General features: G+C 45.3%; 1 protein-coding gene across 3 annotated transcripts; it reads left to right on the top strand.

Annotated features, from left to right (window-relative positions):
• On the top strand, positions 12,525–18,575 carry LOC109829065 (cell division cycle protein 123 homolog). Of its 3 annotated transcripts, none has more exons than XM_020396138.1 (3): positions 12,525–12,650; positions 13,653–14,725; positions 18,328–18,575. In XM_020396138.1, exon 2 carries the CDS (start codon positions 13,676–13,678, stop codon positions 14,714–14,716), a length of 1,041 nt encoding a protein of 346 aa, XP_020251727.1. In that variant the 5' UTR covers positions 12,525–12,650; positions 13,653–13,675; the 3' UTR covers positions 14,717–14,725; positions 18,328–18,575. The 3 variants fall into 3 exon arrangements, with proteins under 3 accessions (XP_020251727.1, XP_020251726.1, XP_020251728.1); XM_020396137.1 differs by having other exon boundaries at positions 12,525–12,653; positions 13,655–14,725; XM_020396139.1 differs by lacking the exon at positions 12,525–12,650 and adding an exon at positions 12,759–12,829 and having other exon boundaries at positions 13,655–14,725.

The raw sequence follows: 18,903 nt of genomic DNA, 5'->3' as shown, positions 1-18,903 counted from the left end.
CCACCCCCAGTATTCTTGGGCGGTGCGTCGGCCATGACGACTTCGTCCACTTCCGGATCGCTGTCAATTGCGGCGTTCTGGGTGCGACGGTCGGACTCAACTAGCTGGTTCGACAAAGCTTGGATTTGTTGGTCGTGCATTTGCCTCATCTCTTGCATATCCATTTCCATTTCGAACTTGAAGATTTCCTTCTGCTTAGCCAGGGCCTCTTCAATGATTTTGGCTATCTGCTCGGTGTTGACCATGAACACTTCTCAAGCTTGCCCTATGCTAGACGTTGTATCGTCGGAGGCGAGCGCGGAATGAGAATCTGAGAACTCATCATCGGAATGGACTCCTTCATGGATCCCACGGTCGTCGTTATCTCCGACGGCTTCTAGCTGAAGCTGAGCTATTCCCGAATTGACCCTGCTTTCCAAAGAGAAACTAGGGTCGGAACCACTCGAAATGATTGGGGATTTTCCCTTGTTGACCATGTTGATGGTAACTTCTAGGAGTTCATCATCTTGAGCAGCCGATCCTCTTTGGTGGGAATGCTTTGATTTGGGCTTTGTCGTTCCATCGGAGATTCTCTCGGATATCGAGACCCTCTGTGGAGCGGTCTTGGGGCAGCTACAGGCTGATAATACTGCCCTGATAAGTTTGGTACACGGACAGTGAGAATCCGCTTCCCGGGTGTTTCTCTTTCGAGATTCATCCGCACCCCCAGCCCGATAGTACAACTCATCGACGTTGCGGTCGGAGTAACCTATCGGCTGCTCACATGGGTTCTCAGGTATAACGCGTTCGTCTGTCCGACGCGTTTTCTTCTGAGTAATCATTGCCTTGTTGGCCCCTGCAAGAGTCGCACGTTTGGAATCACACCTTTGTGAGGGTGAAACCTTAACGGGCTCTTGGTCTTTTGCATACATCGCCGAGCTGGAAGTTGTAAGAATCCGTTTGTTAGGAGATTGCGTACGACCCCCAGTCCGGATGTTGGCTTGCAGCTCCTTCAATGATCTCCAGCTTTCCTTATCAAGCGCTTTTCTTCGATTCTCGGGTAGAGCATCGATACGGTTGTTCAGAGGATTCCTAGACTTGGCGAAATCCGCGCTGCGGTGGGGCTTTTCCAGAGGTTCGGGATCTGAAATTGATGAAGGTTGGAGAGCAATATTACCTGCTTTTACCTTAGGCGTCGATTTGGCCTTCGGCATCCAAACTCGTTCGGATCTCGGCGATCTCTTAACGGCCTCTCCCTTTAGCATTTCTCGTGCTTTTTGGACCAGGGCTCGGGCATGCGCACGCAAGGCGCGGCGCTTCTGGATTCGCTCCTCGAGAGTAGAACGGGTTCTTTTGACATGAACCCATTTGTTTGTTTCTGCTTCGGAGGAGGGGCTGGTTGTTTGCCGTGGTTGCTCCTGGCGTTGCCTGGATTTTAGATCTACGTTATAGCGGATCCCATCCATCGGCTCCAAAGCCTCGGCCAGCTGTCGAGCAAGACGTTGACGCTGTCTTTGTCGTGCTCTCTTTGATAATGCCGGAGCGTCTTCAGAAGTCATCTCCTCGGCGGAAGAGGAGTCCGGATCTGCGATCTCTACCACGTTGGACGACGCGGGGGCGTCGCGTGGTGCAAGTGCAGAGGCGGCAACGGGGTCTTGGATTTTCGAACCGAAGGACCTGCAAACATCTATGAAAGAGGTTACCTTTCTGTACCCGTTTGGAGAGGCGGATCTGGAGGAGGAGGAAGAGAGGCCTTCTTTGAACCGTTGTTGATCGAGCTCGTGTTCTTCATTCACCCCGATCTTGAGTGCTGGTTGCGTCACGACGGCGTCGGTTGCGATGCCGTTGGCTCCCACTGTGGTCGCCAGCCGAGAAAATCGGGCAGAGCTTCGTCTATCCGCGAAGGGATATAGAAGCAGAACTTCGTCGATCCGCGTGAGATCTAGAAGTTTTAAAGCGTATACCTCGGCTAAAGCGAGGTATTAGCTCTTCTTAGTATTAACGCCAAGGGCTAATACTAAGGCCAAGAGGGAACGGGTGATGAAGGCGCTGATGTAGACCTCTCCTCTTCTTGTTGAAGCGCACGGCCACTCTCCACTGCAGCAGGGCTTCGCCAAGGCTCTCCAAAAATCCTCCTTTCTCTCTCTAGCCTTGCTCCAAGACAAAAGATTTTCCAGCCCCTTGAAGAGGACCCAAGGGGTCTATTTATAGGCCAAGAGGAGTGAGGCCGAGACACCCCTGGGGTGTCTTGGTTTTGCCAAGACACCCCTCGGGTGTTTCGAGCTCGCCGAGATACTCTTGGGTGCCCCAGTTCAGTCCGAGGCTCTGCCGTTGTTCCGCCGTTGACTTTTCGTCCCAACTCGGATTCGAGTGCTTTCGGATGCGTTGGGATTCTGACGAAGAGCTCCTGATGGTTGTATTATCAGTGGGGTGAACGAGGCATGAAGGTCGTTGTCCTTTTTTTTGTGAACACCGCCGGGTTCCCGATTGATCCGGGTCTTCGTTGTTCCGAGATCCTATCAGTTCACGTAGCTCGTCGATTCACTTCAGTCGTTCGTCGACGTCAATTAGACTCTTGTGGATCAGATGGTGACGTTCATCATCGCTCTTTAACACTGAACCGTTCGTGGAGACCTATAGGCAATTTTCGATGCCTACAAACGCGTTGATTTTGCTCTCCAAGTCCTTCATCTTCTTGTCTTCACTCGTTTCTATCTTCGAGTGGCTTTGGGGAGAGGTAACGTGGTCCTCTTTTGTATTATCATCTACAGGGCCACCTCCGTTGTCGTTATTGACAGGGGGAATAATTATGTTGACATTATTCCCTTCCCGTTCATTCTCATCTTGATTCTAATGATTGGGTCGAGTGGGCTCTCCTTGATGAGTCGTCAGAGCCGCGATTTACTGATCATGCATTTCTCTCATCTGTTGCATGGTCATCTCCATCTCGAACTTGAAAGCTTTCTTCTGCTTAGCCAGGGCATCTTCAAGCATCTTGTTTACTTGTTCGGCGCTTATCATGAGTACCTCGTGGGGTTGTCCCTCGCTGGATACCGTGTTGTCCGATGCAATCGCAGAGCAGGCATCTGATCCTTCGTCTTCTGACGGTGATCTCGTCCGAACCCTACCATAAGTCCCTCGTGTAATGGTTCCGGACTGCAGATGAGTTAAATACCAGGGTACTAGTGGAATTGAATCGGGATTATCCCCCGTCGATGCCCTTTTGCTGGCCATATTAGTGGTGACCTTCGGAAATTCTCCGTCTTTGACTACCCTTCTTCTTCGTTGGAAACGCCTAGGCTTAGTCTTAGACGTTCCGGTGGAAATTCTCTTGAACACCGAAACTCTCCTTGGGGCTTCAGAACAACAGCACTCTGATAACACCGCCCTGATGATGTTGGCACATGGACAGTGAGGTTCCGTGTCTCGTGCATCTCGCTTCCAAGACTTACTCGCACCTCCAGCTCTATAGTACAACTCATCAGTTTGATAACTGGAGCAACCTATAGAGTGTTGGCACGATTTCCCAGGTATAACACCGCCATCATCAGACGAATATGTTTCCTTCTGGGGATATGACACATTATTAGCGTTTTCAGGAGTCGCTCGTTCAAGTCTACGCTTTTGCGAGCGTAAAAACTTAACGGGCTCTTGAGTTTCGACACACAACCCGATGCGGTCGGCAATAGGGATTTTCCCTTTGTTATTTTCCTTGGGGGGATTAGAACGACCCCCAGTCGGGTTTATCATTTGGGGACCTTTCAATGGACCCAATCGCTCCTTGATAGGTACTTTACCTCGATTCCCCGGTAAGGGACCGAGGCGACCTTTCAAAGGAACCCTGGATGTTGAAGGATCCGTGTTCTTACCTGACTCCGCCGGAGGTGCGGGGGCAAGGGGAACGGGACCTGGATTTGATGAAGGTTGGGCAGCAACATCTTCAGCTCTTGTCTTAGGCGTTGGTTTTGCCTTTAGCATCCACACCTGCTTGAATTTTGACGGATTCTTGACCGCCTCTTCTTTCTGCATCTCCTCCGCTTTCTGTAGGAGAGCTCGGGCATGCGCAAGCAGTGCGCGGCGCTTCTTGATTCGCTCTTCGAGGGTTGAGCAAGTCCTCGTGACACGAACCCACATGTTCGTTTCTACCTTGGAGGAGGAGTTGGTTACGTACCGTTGTTGCTCTTGGCGCTGTCTGGATTTGAGATCTTCATTGTAGCGGATCCCGTCCATCGGCTCCAAAGCCTTGGCCATTTGACGAGCAAGGCGTTGACGCCGTCTTTGGCGCGTCCTCTTTGATACAGCTGGAGCACCTTCAGTAGCCATCTTCTTGGCGGAGGAGAAGCCCAGATCTGCGATCTCGACCACGTTGGACGACGTGGGGACGTCACGTGGTGCGAGTGCAGCGACGGCAAGGGGATCTTGGGTCTTTGAGCCGAGGGTTGTAGGCATCAAAAATTGCTTATAGGTCTCTACAAACGGTTCAGTGTTAGAGAGCGACGATGAACGCCACTATCCGAGCCAGAGGAGTCCAATTGACGTCGACGAGCGACTGAAGTGAATCGACGAGCTACGTGAGTGGATAGGATTTCGGAACAACCAAGACCCGGACCAATCGGGAAGCCCGGCACTGTTCACAAAAAGGACAATGCCCTTCGTGCCTCGACCACTCTACAGATAATCCAACCACCAGAGTGGATCGAACTCTTCGTCAAGCATCCAACGCACCCGGAATCACTCAAATCCGAATCCGGACGAAGAATATACAGGGGAACCAACAAAACACCTCAAATGGAGTCTCGGCAAGCTCGAAACACCCGAGGGGTGTCTTGGCAAGACCAAGACACCCCAGGGGTGTCCTCACCTTTTTAACACCTTTTACCACCCCCCCCTCTTGGTTTCCTATAAATAGGCCCCTTAGGCCCGAGACACCCCAAGGGTGTCTCGGCCTGGCCGAGACACCAGGGGGTGTCCGCACCCCCTAGTGGTCCCCTAGACCCCCTTACCTACTCCCTACACCTATAAATAGCCCCCTTAGGGCCTTTGTTTGGAGGGGATTTTTGGAGAGCCTTGGCGAAGCCCTGCTGCAGTGAAGAGTGGCCGTGAGCTTCAGCGAGAGGAGGAGAGGTCTTGATCAGAGCCTTCATCACCCATCCGAGCCTTAGTATTAGCCTTAGCGTTAATACTAAGAAGAGCTAATACCTCGCTTTAGCCGAGGTATACGCTTATAGCTTCTAGATCGCACGCGGATCGACGAAGTTCTGCTTCTATATCCCTTCGCGGATAGACGAAGCTCTGCCCGATTTTCTCGGAACAGATCTGATTGCCCCGGTGGTCCACGGATATCAACATCCCCGTCACAGGCAAAAGACCCACGCAAGCAAGAGATGACAAACAGCTCTTGCGTTTGTTTGAAAGGAGTTGCATTTATTTTGTTTTCATTGTGTACCGGTCTTATAAAAAGGCTATCTTTTTATTTCATTGTAACGATTGAAGTTGTAATGAATGCAGCAATGAATACAGCAACTTTTTCCGCAAACAAGCTGGCGACCACAGTGGGAACCCAATCATTACAACTTTTTACAACTTTTTCCGCAAACAAGTTGTAAAAAGGCTATCTGTGACAAGAGCTGCTCGAGAGGCGCCATCGAAGTTCTCTTCCTCCTCCTCCAGATCCGCCTCTCCAAACGGGTACAGAAAGGTAACCTCTTTCATAAATGTTTGCAGGTCCTTCGGCTCAAAAATCCAAGACCTCGTTGCCGCCGCTGCACTTGCGCCACGTGACGTCCCTGCATCGTCCAACGTGGTCGAGATCGCAGATCCGGACTCCTCCTCTGCACTTGCACCACGTGACGTCCCCGCGTCGTCCAACGTGGTCGAGATCACAGATCCGGACTCCTCTTCCGCCGAGGAGATGGCTTCTGAAGACGCTCCTGCAGTGTGTAGGCATCAAAAATTGCCTATAGTTCTCCACAACCGGTTCAGTGTTAAAGAGCGACGATGAACGTCACCACCCAATCCACATGAGCCTAATCGACGTCGACGAACGACTGAAGTGAATCGACGAGTTACATGAGCGGATAGGACTTCGGAATCACGAAGACCCGGACCAATCGGGAAACCCGGCACTGTTCACAAAAAGGACAACGCCCTCCATGCCTCGACCACTCTACAGATAATCCAATCACCAGAGCAATCCAACCATCAGAGCAGATCTAACTCTTCGTCACGCATCCAACGCACCCGGAATCACTCAAATCCGAGTTCGTACGAAGAATCTACGGGGAAACGATCAAATACACCTACGGACGTCTCGGAGTTCCGAAACACCCCCAGGGGTGTCTCAGAAATTCCGAGACACCCCAGGGGTGTCTCGGAATTTCCGAGACACCCTAGGGTGTCTCGGAAAATCCGAGACACCCTAGGGGTGTCTCGGAAAAGCCGAGACACCCCTAGGGGTGTCTCGGAATTTCCGAGACACCCCAAGGGTGTCTCGAAAATTCCGAGACACCCCTAGGGGTGTCTACCCAGCATTTGATTTATTTCAAATCGCACCTGGGTGCTATCTCTGGGAACGAGCCTCTGATGGTGCGGTCATTCGTCGGCACTCTTCGCGGAGCTGCCTTCGATTGGTATCGTCGCCTCAAGCCAGGAAGCGTGAACAGCTGGGATGACATGGAGACGAAGTTCCTTGCAAATTTCTTCGACGACGACACCGAGATCTCTATCGGATCGTTGCTCGACGAGAAACAAAAAGACGGGGAGTTAGTCGACACCTTCGTCAAAAGGTTCCGGAACAAGGCGATGAATTGCCGGGACCCGATCACCGAGGAATTCATTCTCCAGACTTGCCACAACAACCTCGCATTGGACGTATTGGAGGCAATGGGGACAGCACCGTCTGACACTTGGAAGGATCTGAAGGTGCGCGGTGAACAAGCCGAACGCTTCCTTAAAAGGAAGAAGGCCGAAAGGAACCAACCGACGGTTAATCTGCTGGACTCAAACTTCGCTTCCCGTGGTAAGGGCAAAGCACCTGCAGCTGCTGGTGGTGCTAATCAAGCGTCACAACAGCAATCCCGAAGGCAGCAGAAGACTTCGGGTCCGAGACTCCAGAGAGAGTATTCCTTCAAGGACGAAGACGTTCCAACCATCTTCGAATCGCTCCTCGAAGGCAACAAGATCAAGCTACCACCTATCACGAATCAGGAGGAAGCTGATAACACTACGGACCCAAAGTACTGTGCATACCACAGAAGGGTTGTTCATCCCACCAAGGATTGCTTTGCTCTCAGGAATAGCATTCAGACCTTGGTCGAAGCCGGCGTTATAACGCTAAGGTAAGCCAAATAAAAACGGCAAAACTCCGACCGGTATAAGAGTATAAACTGCTTCCTGACACTCCAAAGAGTATACGAGTATAAACTGTTTCTCAATCCTCCGACCGGTATAAGAGGTTAAACTACTCCCTGATACTCCAATAGGTATATGAGTCTAAACTGTTTCCCCACTTTTGACGGGAAGTTCCTGGAGAATATTAAGCTAATATTCTTAAGGATAACCCGGTTAGTTAACTGATAATAATGTCCGAACCAGTTCCGCAGAGGAAACTGGGGGTGGACGATTTATGTAACGGGAAGTTCCCAAAACCACAGCAATGTAATGAATAAGGACTCCCATTCAAGTTCTCACTGTGTCTGTGCACTCAACACTCTCTCTGTTAGAGTCTGGACGTAAAGTTCCTGATTGGTCAAACCTTCTTACAGTTAGGACCACAGTCAAAATCCCCTCTCGATTCTCCCAATGAACGAGAGGTCCACAAATCAAGCGATCAAACCTTCCTACAGTTAGGATCGTCTTAAACCTTCCATTCGGTCAAACCTTTCTACAGTTAGGACCAAAACCAAAAACCCCTCTCGATTCCTCCAATGAACGAGAGGTCCACTTTCAAATCGAGTGATCAAACCTTCCTACAGTTAGGGTCACCTCAAACCTCCCACTTGGTCAAACCTTCCTACAGTTAGGACCAAAACCACGATTCATTCTCGATAAACGAGAAATTCATCTTTAGTTCGATAATCAAACCTTCCGACAGTTAGGGTTATCCGAATCTTTTTGATTCTCGGAGTGGAGATCCCACTCTTAGTTTCACCTTTCCGGATTCTGGGGGTGGAGATCCCACCTCGAGTCTCCTTTCCTTCTTTGTTCGGGGAATAGAATATAAAATTCTTCCTTCCCCATACCAATCCTTTTCGAAGAATTCAGGATTCATCCTAGGAAGTTTATCCCGAATCCTAAGCAGGGATAAGTCTGCGCCTAACACGCGCTGCCGGTTTAGTCTTTTTTCTGCACAAAAAGACACCAGAGTTCGATTCTGGGGTATTCTATCCTGAAACCTAAGCAAGGATAAGTCTGCGCCTGACACGCGCTGCCGGTCAGTTCTTAACCGTTTAAAAAGAACACCCGTTCACATATTCAACATTGTGACAGGTTGTTATTAATAACACCAAAATCCATGCCTTACACGCATGGGGAATTTCATCCTGAATCCTAAGAAAGGATATGCCGACGCCTAACACGCGTCGCCGGTTTAGTCTTTCCCCGTAGAAAAAGACACCAGAGTTCGATTCTGGGGTATTTTATCCCGAAGCCTAAGGAGGGATAAGTCAACGTTTAATACACGTTGCTGGGTAGCCTATTCCCATGACAACGGCGAAGTCTATGTATTCAAAGTCATAGCAACAAGTCTTAGAGGATTCAGTCTCTAAGCACAACGTTACATGCGGAACGGATTTAGACAATTCGCATGCTAGCCCGACTCAAACGGTAGTCGGTAAAGGTTAATCAAATCCGTTAAAGGCTTGGGGTTAGCCAAAAATCCTAAAGTCAGCGCCTAACACGCGTCGCCGGGTAGTCTATTCCCGTGAGAAAGACGAAGTCTACGTATTCGAAGTCGTAGCATCAAGTCTAAGGGAGTTCATTCCTTTAGCACAACGTCACATGCGGAACGGACTTAAGACAATCCGCATGTAAGCCCGATTCAAACGGTAATCGGTAAAAGCATGACAAATCCGTTGAGGGCTGAGGATTTGCCAAAAATCCTAAGTCAACGTCTGATACACGTTGCTGTTTAGTCTTTTCACAGGAGAAAGACGAAGTCTACGTATTCAATATCGTAGCACTAAAAGAGTTAACTCTTTTAGCATAACGTCACATGCGGAACGGACTTAAAACAATCCGCATGCTAGCCCGACTCAAACGGTAGTCGGTAAAGGCGCATCAAACCCGTTGATGGCTGAGGATTTGCCAAAAATCCTATAAATATGCGAGTCATTGACGCATCAACTTTATGAGTTGGTCTCGTGACTCGAGCATCCAACGACCTTGGGATAAGATCCATGCTCCAATTCCTTAAGAGCTTAAACCGTGTGTACTCCAGCAGACGTACGAGTATAAACTGTGTCAAATGCCGAACAGTGCATCATAATGAAGCCTGGACGCCGGACAACGCGTCGCAATGAAGCTCAAACGCCAGACAACGCGTTATAGATGAAGATTCAACGCAGTCAATCGATGATAAGTTCTGTGTTGAAGCAGCAAACTCGAGCCAAAAAGTCAAGAAATCAAGAATCGACTTCAAGTTCAAATTCCAACAACGGTCAGACAATAAATGCAGCACCGGAACCCCTACAGGCATTCTACAAAGCACTGAATAGCCTGAAGGAATTGAAGGAATCCAGAACAGAAGTCATTCCAGAGTCCCGTTACACCGACTGAAGGTTGGGGCAATCACATCCAAAGTATTCCAGACTCTTCTATAAAAGAATGAGACTGAAATACTTTGGAGGGGGTATCTGTAGGCGTATAAAATTGCCTATAGGTCCCTTAGCACAGCTCGACGCTGATTTAACAAACGGACCACCGGGCTACGCAACGGAGCAGGTTAACGAGGCGACAAATCGCACCCAAGCATTGGAATGCATCCACTCGCACGCGGAATCAAACCAATGTTTAGGTGAATCACCGAGTCATCTAAACAAGAGCGAACTCGGATGAATCACGATCAAATCAACATCAATTCCGGACTCAAATTCAGAAGTTGGTTTACTGCCATATCAGGAACCCGACTCACTGCCATATCTGGAATCAAGTCAACAAGTCGTTGCCAAGTCAATCAACCACACAAGAGAACCAGAACCGGAAACAAAGGACGAAACGGACAAACACCCGGGGACTCGGCCGAAACCGAACCACCCCAGGGTGGCTCGGCCCGGCCGAGCCACCCTGAGGTGGCTCGGCCAAAGCCGAGCCACCCCAGGGTGGCTCGGCCAAGGCCGAGCCACCCTGAGGTGGCTCGGCCAAAGCCGAGCCACCCCAGGGTGGCTCGGCCAAGGCCGAGCCACCCTGAGGTGGCTCGGCCAAAGCCGAGCCACCCCAGGGTGGCTCGGCCAAGGCCGAGCCACCCTGAGGTGGCTCGGCCAAGGCCGAGCCACCCATGGGTGGCTAGGCTCAGAACTGTGCGCGGGCACAGTTCTGAGTGCCTATAAATAGGCCTTGTGCTCATTTGTTTCAGAGGTTGGAAATTTTGGAGAGAGGCGAAGCCCTGCTGGATTGAAGATTCAGATTTAAAAAAAAGATCACAACTTTGAAGGCTTGGAGATTTGGACTTTCAGATCCGGTGCTCGGCGATCACCAACGCCAAATAAGGCAGGAGTTCGAAAGGATTGGATTTGAGATCTACACGATCACACTCCGGATCTAAGCTTGGTTCTTAGATCCCGAGATTCGAGCGGTTGTTTCCTTGGTGAAACAATCCCTCCCGGCTATTATTCCCTTGGTGGAATATTACCCGTCATATCGTGTAGATCCGACCGGATCGAGATCACGCGGTGGTCCACGGCAAATAACCCCGGCGCAGGCAAAGAACCCACACAAAGCGAGTGACCGCAAAACAGGAGCTCGCGATTCGTTCGACACAAAAGGAAAAAATTGTAATCTTTACTTTGTTTTCTTTGATTTTTCATTGTAACCGGATCTTATAAAAAGACCGGATCTTTGTAACGCATAAAGTTGTTAACTGAGATAGCAATGATATCAACAATGAAGAAAGCTACGATTTTTCCCGCGAACAGCACACTTGCTAGTTCTTTCTTCTATGTTAGTTCTAGCTTCTATTCCCCTAGTTCTAGCTTGTATACCCCCAGTTCTAGCTTCTATCTTGCTAGTTCTAAACCCAACAAGGGTTTTTTACATGCACACTTGCTAGTTCTTTCTTCTACGTTAGCTCTACCTTCTATTACCCTAGTTCTAGCTTGTATACCCACAGTTCTAGGTTCTATTTTGCTAGTTCTAGCTAATTCTAGCTCTAATTCATCTTAGTTCTAAGCTCTTGGGAACGGAGAAAAGCTCCTCCTACCTCCGACGAAGCCCACCGAGACACCCCGACGACCCTGGCAACCTCCTCCTACCTCCGGTAAGCCCGGACAGCGGCAAAAATCTCCGAACAGCGAAGAACAAACCCGAACGGCGAGAAATTGCATTGCAGAAAACTATAGTTTTGTGCCGACTTCGCACGCACTTTCTGATCACCTCCAATCTCCGTTTCCGCCGATTTCTTCTTTGGTGAGTAGCCCTACATGTTGCCTATCACCTCCAATTTGTATCACACTCTAACTCATTCTCTATCTCTTTCGGTAACATCCGAAACATTGCTCGACGGCAGCAGCGAGCAGAAAACAACAGCGCCGTGATGACTTCGCGAGTGTTTTACGGCCACCTCCGATCTCCGTTTTCACTACCGTCTGCGCCGGTGTGTAGCCCTTTATATTGTCTATCACACGGTATCTCCTTTCATTTGAGCTCATTTTCTACCTCTCGTTATATTGCTTCGAATATCGCTCGGCGGCACCGTGACAATTTTATTCATAGAGATACATTAATACACATTTTCGTTCTTTCTTAATTACGGCATTTCTCTTCATTCCCCTTCTACTCTACTTCTCCTTACCTTTCTTTTTTCTTTTTTTCTTTTTTCCTTTTTTTTCTTTTCTTCTTCTAGCTAATAGATTAATGCTCAGTGCGTCTCAGCCAGGACGACGAGCTTGAGAAAGCTCTTAGTTTTAGAGAGAGGTGTGTGTGTGTGTGTGTGTGAGAGAGAGAGAGAGAGAGAGAGAGAGAGAGAGAGAGAGAGAGAGAGAGGAGATGAGAGAGAGAGAGAGAGAGATGATATGAGTGCTGGGTCAAAGAGATTGAGGAGAGAGGATAAGGATAATTTGGGAATTTTAGCTTAGCTGGCATGCGATAATTAAGAAAAAGGGGCTGCAGTACAAAGTGTCACACTTCAAGGGGCTGATCCACATGGGAAAAACTATGAGGAGCCTTGTCACATGAAGTTTCTGCTTTTGGGGCCTGAACACATTTTTCCCAAAAGAAAAAGAGTGGTTTCCTTAAAGCGGGTATTTTCATCCAACCTGAGAACATTATGTTAGGGGCTAAAGTGCGAGGTATTCAAGAAATTCAGTGGAATAAAAAGAAGTGTCAGGGGGTTATGTGCAAAACCCTAAGGGGTTATCTCTCTCTGCTCTTAAGTTCGGGGTGTGTTTTCTTGATCGCCTTCTTCTATCAGTCTAGCCCTCTCTCGATCTCCATCTTCTCTTGACGCTGACTACTCATCGGAGGTAACCCCTAACCCTAATCCCCACTCCTCTCTCTCTTATTATGTTAATATTAATATTAATATTAATATTAATATTAATATTATTATTATTACGAAAAAAATTCAGAGGCTCGATTTTGATTGCTTTGATCAGCCAAGGCAATTGTCGAGTTTGCCAACACTTGCAACGACGCTAAGGTATCAAAATCGACACACGCGATCTTTAAATAGGTGTTGCTTGCTAAGTGTTTGATGAAATGCTCTTTAGACTTATTTGTATGGCGTCCCTATGATTTAACTTGACAAGTATGGAGTATGCAATACCATCTATCGGACATCAGATTGGGATACTATCCAAGTTATCCGCAACGACTAAATATCAAACTACGACAAATGACATCTTGTGTTACTAAATTACATAGTCCATTCACACCAAACCGGTCGAAATATCAAACTATAGAACTTTAAAGGAGCTAATTTTTTTTAATTATCCGCCAGTCAATCTTATGTTAAGATACGGTAATTATTAACTTAATGAATGAGATAACTCTTAAAAGAGCTGAATGGAAGAATAGTATTGAACCCCAAAAAATTGGGATAAAACCATTGTTTTTGTGCCAAGTAGTTTTATATAAGGGATTAACCTGTTTATGTAAATAGGAGTACTTGCATTAGAACTTTGCTGTTTTGTTTCTCCATTCTCCGCAAACTACCACTCCTCATTACACCTTAAAAAACGATTTTCAGCGGTGTGTGAGTGGTGTGATCTTTGGTCAATCTTGTTCAGGTCAACTGGTTGTCTTTGAGTATGTCTAATTATGTTTTTGTCTTGTGTTTTGAGTATTTCTAATTATATGTCTTCTACCTGTCTAACAGAAACATTAATTTTAATTGTTGAGCTTACTAGGTAACCAATTCATAGTCGCTTTTTGCGCAATTACCATATCAGTAAACTGGACTTTTTATTACTGGAAGTTTAATATTAATGGATACCTGCTGAAATCTATTTTGTTAATGGTTCAGGTCTCTGTTCTTACAAAGTGCATGGAGGAAGAGCTGAGGAGATGCCAGATTCATGAATGGTACCCAAAGTTCAAACCCCACTCCATTCAAACCATTTTTCATTCTCTCCCCGACTCCTTCGTCCGCTACATACTTGGACAACCTATTTCAGCCTCCAATGACAACAATGATGATGCCGATGACACCACTACAACTGCACCACCTTTCCTCCTCCCAAAATCCATCTCTGGCCGTGATCCTCTTCCACGCACCAATGGTTCTCGTCTTGATCCTGTCTCCTCTCTCTCACTTTTCGACTCAGAGTCTGATGATGAAGAAGACGATAATAATGATGACCAACCTTCATTTCCTGACCTTGAATCCGACATTGTCCACTCTATCACCACCCTCGGCGGCTCAGTCTTCCCGAAGCTAAATTGGAGTGCTCCGAAGGATGCTGCTTGGATCTCAGCCGATGGCACTCTCCGCTGCACTTCCTTTGCTGACATTGTTCTCCTTCTCAAATCTTCTGACTCAATTGCCCACGACCTCTCTCATCCTGCTCTTAACTCCTTTACCCTTGCCCTCCGCAAATATTACTCATCTATGCGCCCAGAAATGGAGTTTCGCTGCTTTGCTCGTCATCGAGAACTTGTTGCGATCTCTCAGCGTGAAATCACTTCCTTTTATCCTGTCCTGCTTGATTGTAATCATGAGATCCAACCCTTGATTGAGTCTTTCTTTTTGAAGATTGTAAAGCCGAGGTTTGAGTCGGAGAATTACACGTTTGATGTTTATGTGACGGGGGATGGTAGGGTTAAGGTTTTGGATTTTAATCCTTGGGGAGCATTTACATTGCCATTGTTGTTTGGATGGGAGGAGTTGGAGACTGATGGGTTTGGGGTGGAGGGCGTGGATTTTAGGATTGTGGAGAGTCAGATGGGGGTGAGACCTGGGTTGAAGACAGCAGTGCCATATGATTATCTGGATACTGGAGAAGGGAGCGGATGGGATCAGTTCTTGAAGAGGGCCGATGAGGAGCTGAGGAGACAGCAAGTTCAGAGTTCAGAATCTGATGCTTGAAGATTGTAGGTCAGCATCGAAATTTCTGCTTCTTTTAGCCTTTGTACTCTGTTATTACTACCTGGTTATGTTTATAACTCATTGGTCTGCTACTTCCGCTAAATTTTATGAATCTATTCTAACTTTATTTTTTTTATAATTGTTCTGACGTGTTCTGACAAACCATGGAATGAAAACAGATAAATAACTATGCTTGAAATGATTCATTAGGCTATGATTTGTTTCTTGAATGAAGTTTTAAACAGGAATCTGTTATAGAAATAGTTCATATCCGCATTTATAGCTAGTGATATACCTGTTTCAGAAGCTAGTCTTTTAGATTATTTTCTTGTTTTTTTTGAAAGAGTTCCAATGGATTGTGGAAAGCTTAATTGACTTGTTCATATCTCTCTGGCTTGTTCTCATGTTGCTCTTCAATTGATCTAATATCTTGATGATATGTACACCATGAGGACAGAATTTGAATATTTTGAAGAAATATTTAGTTCTTAGGCCATGCTTAAATTCATTTTCCTGACGAAAGTATGGACGTTCAAATGATACACACTTATAAATTTGTAAAAAAACATCCTTCGTGATCTCTATATGCGTGTTGAGGGAGGGAGGGAGGGAGCCTCCCTCGTCTGTGTCTTCCCTTGAAAAACTTAAATTAATTACTGTCTAGTGTTGTTGTCAGCGTGTCCTTATCAAACAGGTCAATCGTACTGTTTTCTTATGGGAGTTCCCAGGACTTAGGAGCTTTCTTATGCCAGTATGCACTTTTAAGCATCAGATATGACAGGTTATAAAACTGATAATAAAGCTCAAGATGGAAAATCAACCACCATCAAAATGCTGGGATCACCGTCCAACGAAATGCAAATTTTAGGAGCTTAGCACAATGACGCTAACGTACAGTTGTATATGTGTTCAGCAGACGGTTATTGGTACAGGTAGGTCTTTGTCAAATACGCCCTAAAATCTTACAGTACTGTTTGATTAGGGCATTTCCCAAAAACTTCAATGTTTTTTTGATAGTTGAACTGATTTATTAGGATACAAATTTTCTTAAATCAGGATACAAATTTTCTTACATTTCCATTAACAAGCCTCTTCTAGTGGATTATACCAGTTCAATAATTTGTTAATTATTACGTGACAGGATGGAGAAACATGACGCATTGCATTGTACACAGAAATACTAAGTGCACAAGGAATTATTATTTACCATATGTTGGAATATTGTAGGCAAAACTCTACATTCTCTCTTTTTTGCTAGTGAGGGTGTCTGAGCGTTTAAGAACACCCACCTAATCCTGTAATCCATCAGTGAGTGGTGCGCCTTCAATTCACATTAATCAGTTATGAATAAAAATCCCCTTGGATGAATGGTGGCAATTAAACTCGTGACCATTACTTGGAGTGTGAAGTTTTTGATTGTTTCACCTTCCTGATTTGCATTGAAAAAATCCATAATTGATGGTTTTGATGGTAAACATAAACAATATAGACATTCTTAATGGCGGGCCATCCCTAAAATAGCTGTTTTTGTAGGATTTGTCTGGGAGTTTGGATTTGTTCTACAAGCATGACATCAAAACCTATGATCCTATACATGGGCCTTGGTCTTATATCGTGATAAAAGAAATAGGCCAAGGCGAGATTGATTCTAAATGGGCAGGTCAGGGCGTGCCCCCCCCCCCCTCCCCTTCGGCCAATTTGAAAAGAACTTATGACAGTTAATCTTTCATTCATGATATAATAGTAACTTTATATGTCCTTCTGAACTCAGGCCAACATCATCTTCAAATGCATCGGGACACACTTCTCATGACTTTGTTTGGATATGCTAAGCAACATGTTTTTTCCAACAAAAAGGGAAAACAAACCTTGCAAATATTATATTTTAAATGGCCTTTGTGATATTAGTGTCTTCATTCTTTAATATTTTGAAAATAGTCCCTGAACTTATTGAATTTTCTATGAGATCATGCAATTTTATTTATATCTTGTGGTGCTTACTGTTGATTGGAAGGGTTAAGTTGTGTAAATTTAGAAAAAGTACAGTGGGTACCTAGTACCAATGTTAATGATTTAAGGTGCATTGCAAGGGCCTTTTAAATTTAACTTTCTCTATTTGTTAGAATAGTTGAATTGAGTTATATAGTATTCTTTATATATTTAAATTTACGTAGGACAATCTTTTTCGAAATAAACTAAACTCAAAGATAATTTATTGGGTAAAAAATTTGTCTTTATTTGCTCATCCATGATACTGAACCCCCCNTGGACTCGTTTCTAAGCCAAGGGTTTGTTCCATAATAATGACTAAAAGAGGAAGAGATTTGGTTTAAACTTTGCTACCAATATCTGTTATTGTTATCTTGGGGTAAAGTAAAAAAGAAAATCTAATTAATTTACTCCATGTGCCAATAACTTCAATTCATAACTTCTGAGACCGTGGAATCTCCCGATACTGATACAAAATGGAGGCTGTCAAAGAACTGAGGCCGACAACTTATATTTTGAACCTTGCTTGAAAACTGCGATAATGAACATACTGAATCCTTAGGTAAAAGATGATAGGCTTACGATGAAGTGCAGCAACGAAGATTTAAACTTAATGATTATTGCATACTCTGTTACATGCTGAAGATGTGGTTTAATGATCAGCAGTGCATTTTTGGGCAAATTCATATTCAAAGCATGCACATCATTAGTGAAAGAAGAGTAGATGGTGGGGTCTGGGCTACTGAAGTCCCATGTAAAACTTTAAAAGATCATTATCTGCCATGGTTGCTAAGAATCCGTAGCAAATATGTGATCTGGAACCAATTACTGTATAATCGAGGTGGGTGAATTGGATGTGTCGTAAGAGAAACTAATACAAATGACCTCAAGCACCTTACAAAATTTTACTTGTACTCATGAGTCAAAGTTAACCGAAATATTACAAAGATTAGTATGAAGTTATAAACTTCATACGTTTTCCTCCCGCCTTGCTGAGTGGCCAAGCTTCTCTAGGAAAGTTGATACCCGTGTTCTTGTGTTCATTACCTAATTCAAAGAAAGTTATGAGAAATGCAATGATACGCATGTATGTTGCATTTTAACAAGGTAAAACCTGTGGTATAGGTAAAGTACTTGACGCCTGTCAGATATGCACCTCTGCATAACATGGTAGATGTTGCACATTATGAAAGCTGGTCATATATAGCTCAAGTTTGAATTGCACTCTCAATGTGTTAAAATCACTGTGCACTTGTGTAAGAGTTTGAGGAGCTGCTACGCGTCAAAGTTTCTAGCGTGCAGGCATGTCTAATGGGCGTACCAGCGCATATCATCGCTTTTGTTAACTTGCCAATTTTGGCTACCAATATCAGCTGATATGGTGTTTTTATGATGACAACTGCTGAGTTTCTTCAGTTGCACATGTAATTTTAGGACAACATGTTTAGGCAGATCAGTGTTCTGTCAACATGCAAAATCTGCGGTAGATGCTTTCATTGAAATTGTAAGGATATAATATAGATCAGGCTTGGAAATCATTGTTACATATTTAAAAGACTGCTTAACATAAGCCAGTGATATTTAAATCCGTCATCTTGAATTAATAGCTTTTTTACTCGCAGGTTTATCGGTTTACAAGGAGGCTCTTGGGAGATAGTAATCCCTCTGTTTAGATGCTGATGAGGTTTACCGGGAATGAATCCTTGTTAATTTTTATTTCTTTTCTCTTCTTTTTTTTCACTTCCTTTGGTGGTTATTTATGAGGTACTACTGTGATTCTGTAAGAAAGGAACTGAAAGTATAGAGTTCATGTCACACGTGTGCTGTTTATCTAATATCAGATGTTAGTAGCAAGTGGCTTAATTATTCATATGCTTCTTTTTTCTCTATGCCTATTTCTGTTGATTATTTCTTCTCCTATATCCGCCATGACTGTTTGCTTTTGATTAACTTGTATCCAAGACATGGGTTGCGAGTAGGGCTGTCCATCCGGGCCGGCCCGGGCCGGCCCGGGAAACCGGGCCCGGGCCGGACAAAACCCAAGCCCGGACCCGGGCCCGGGAATTATTTTAACAAAACCATAAATCATAAATTATTTTAACAAAACCATAAATCATAAATTATTTTAACAAAACCATAAATCATAAATTATTATAAAAAATGTCATAAATTTAATTAATAACTTGAAATGAAATGAC

This window comes from Asparagus officinalis, chromosome 1, assembly GCF_001876935.1.
Source record: "Asparagus officinalis chromosome 1, Aspof.V1, whole genome shotgun sequence".
NCBI classification, from domain to species: Eukaryota; Viridiplantae; Streptophyta; class Magnoliopsida; order Asparagales; family Asparagaceae; genus Asparagus; species Asparagus officinalis.
The sequence above is the reverse complement of the archived record's forward strand: the minus strand, read 5'-3'. Positions and strand labels throughout refer to the sequence as shown.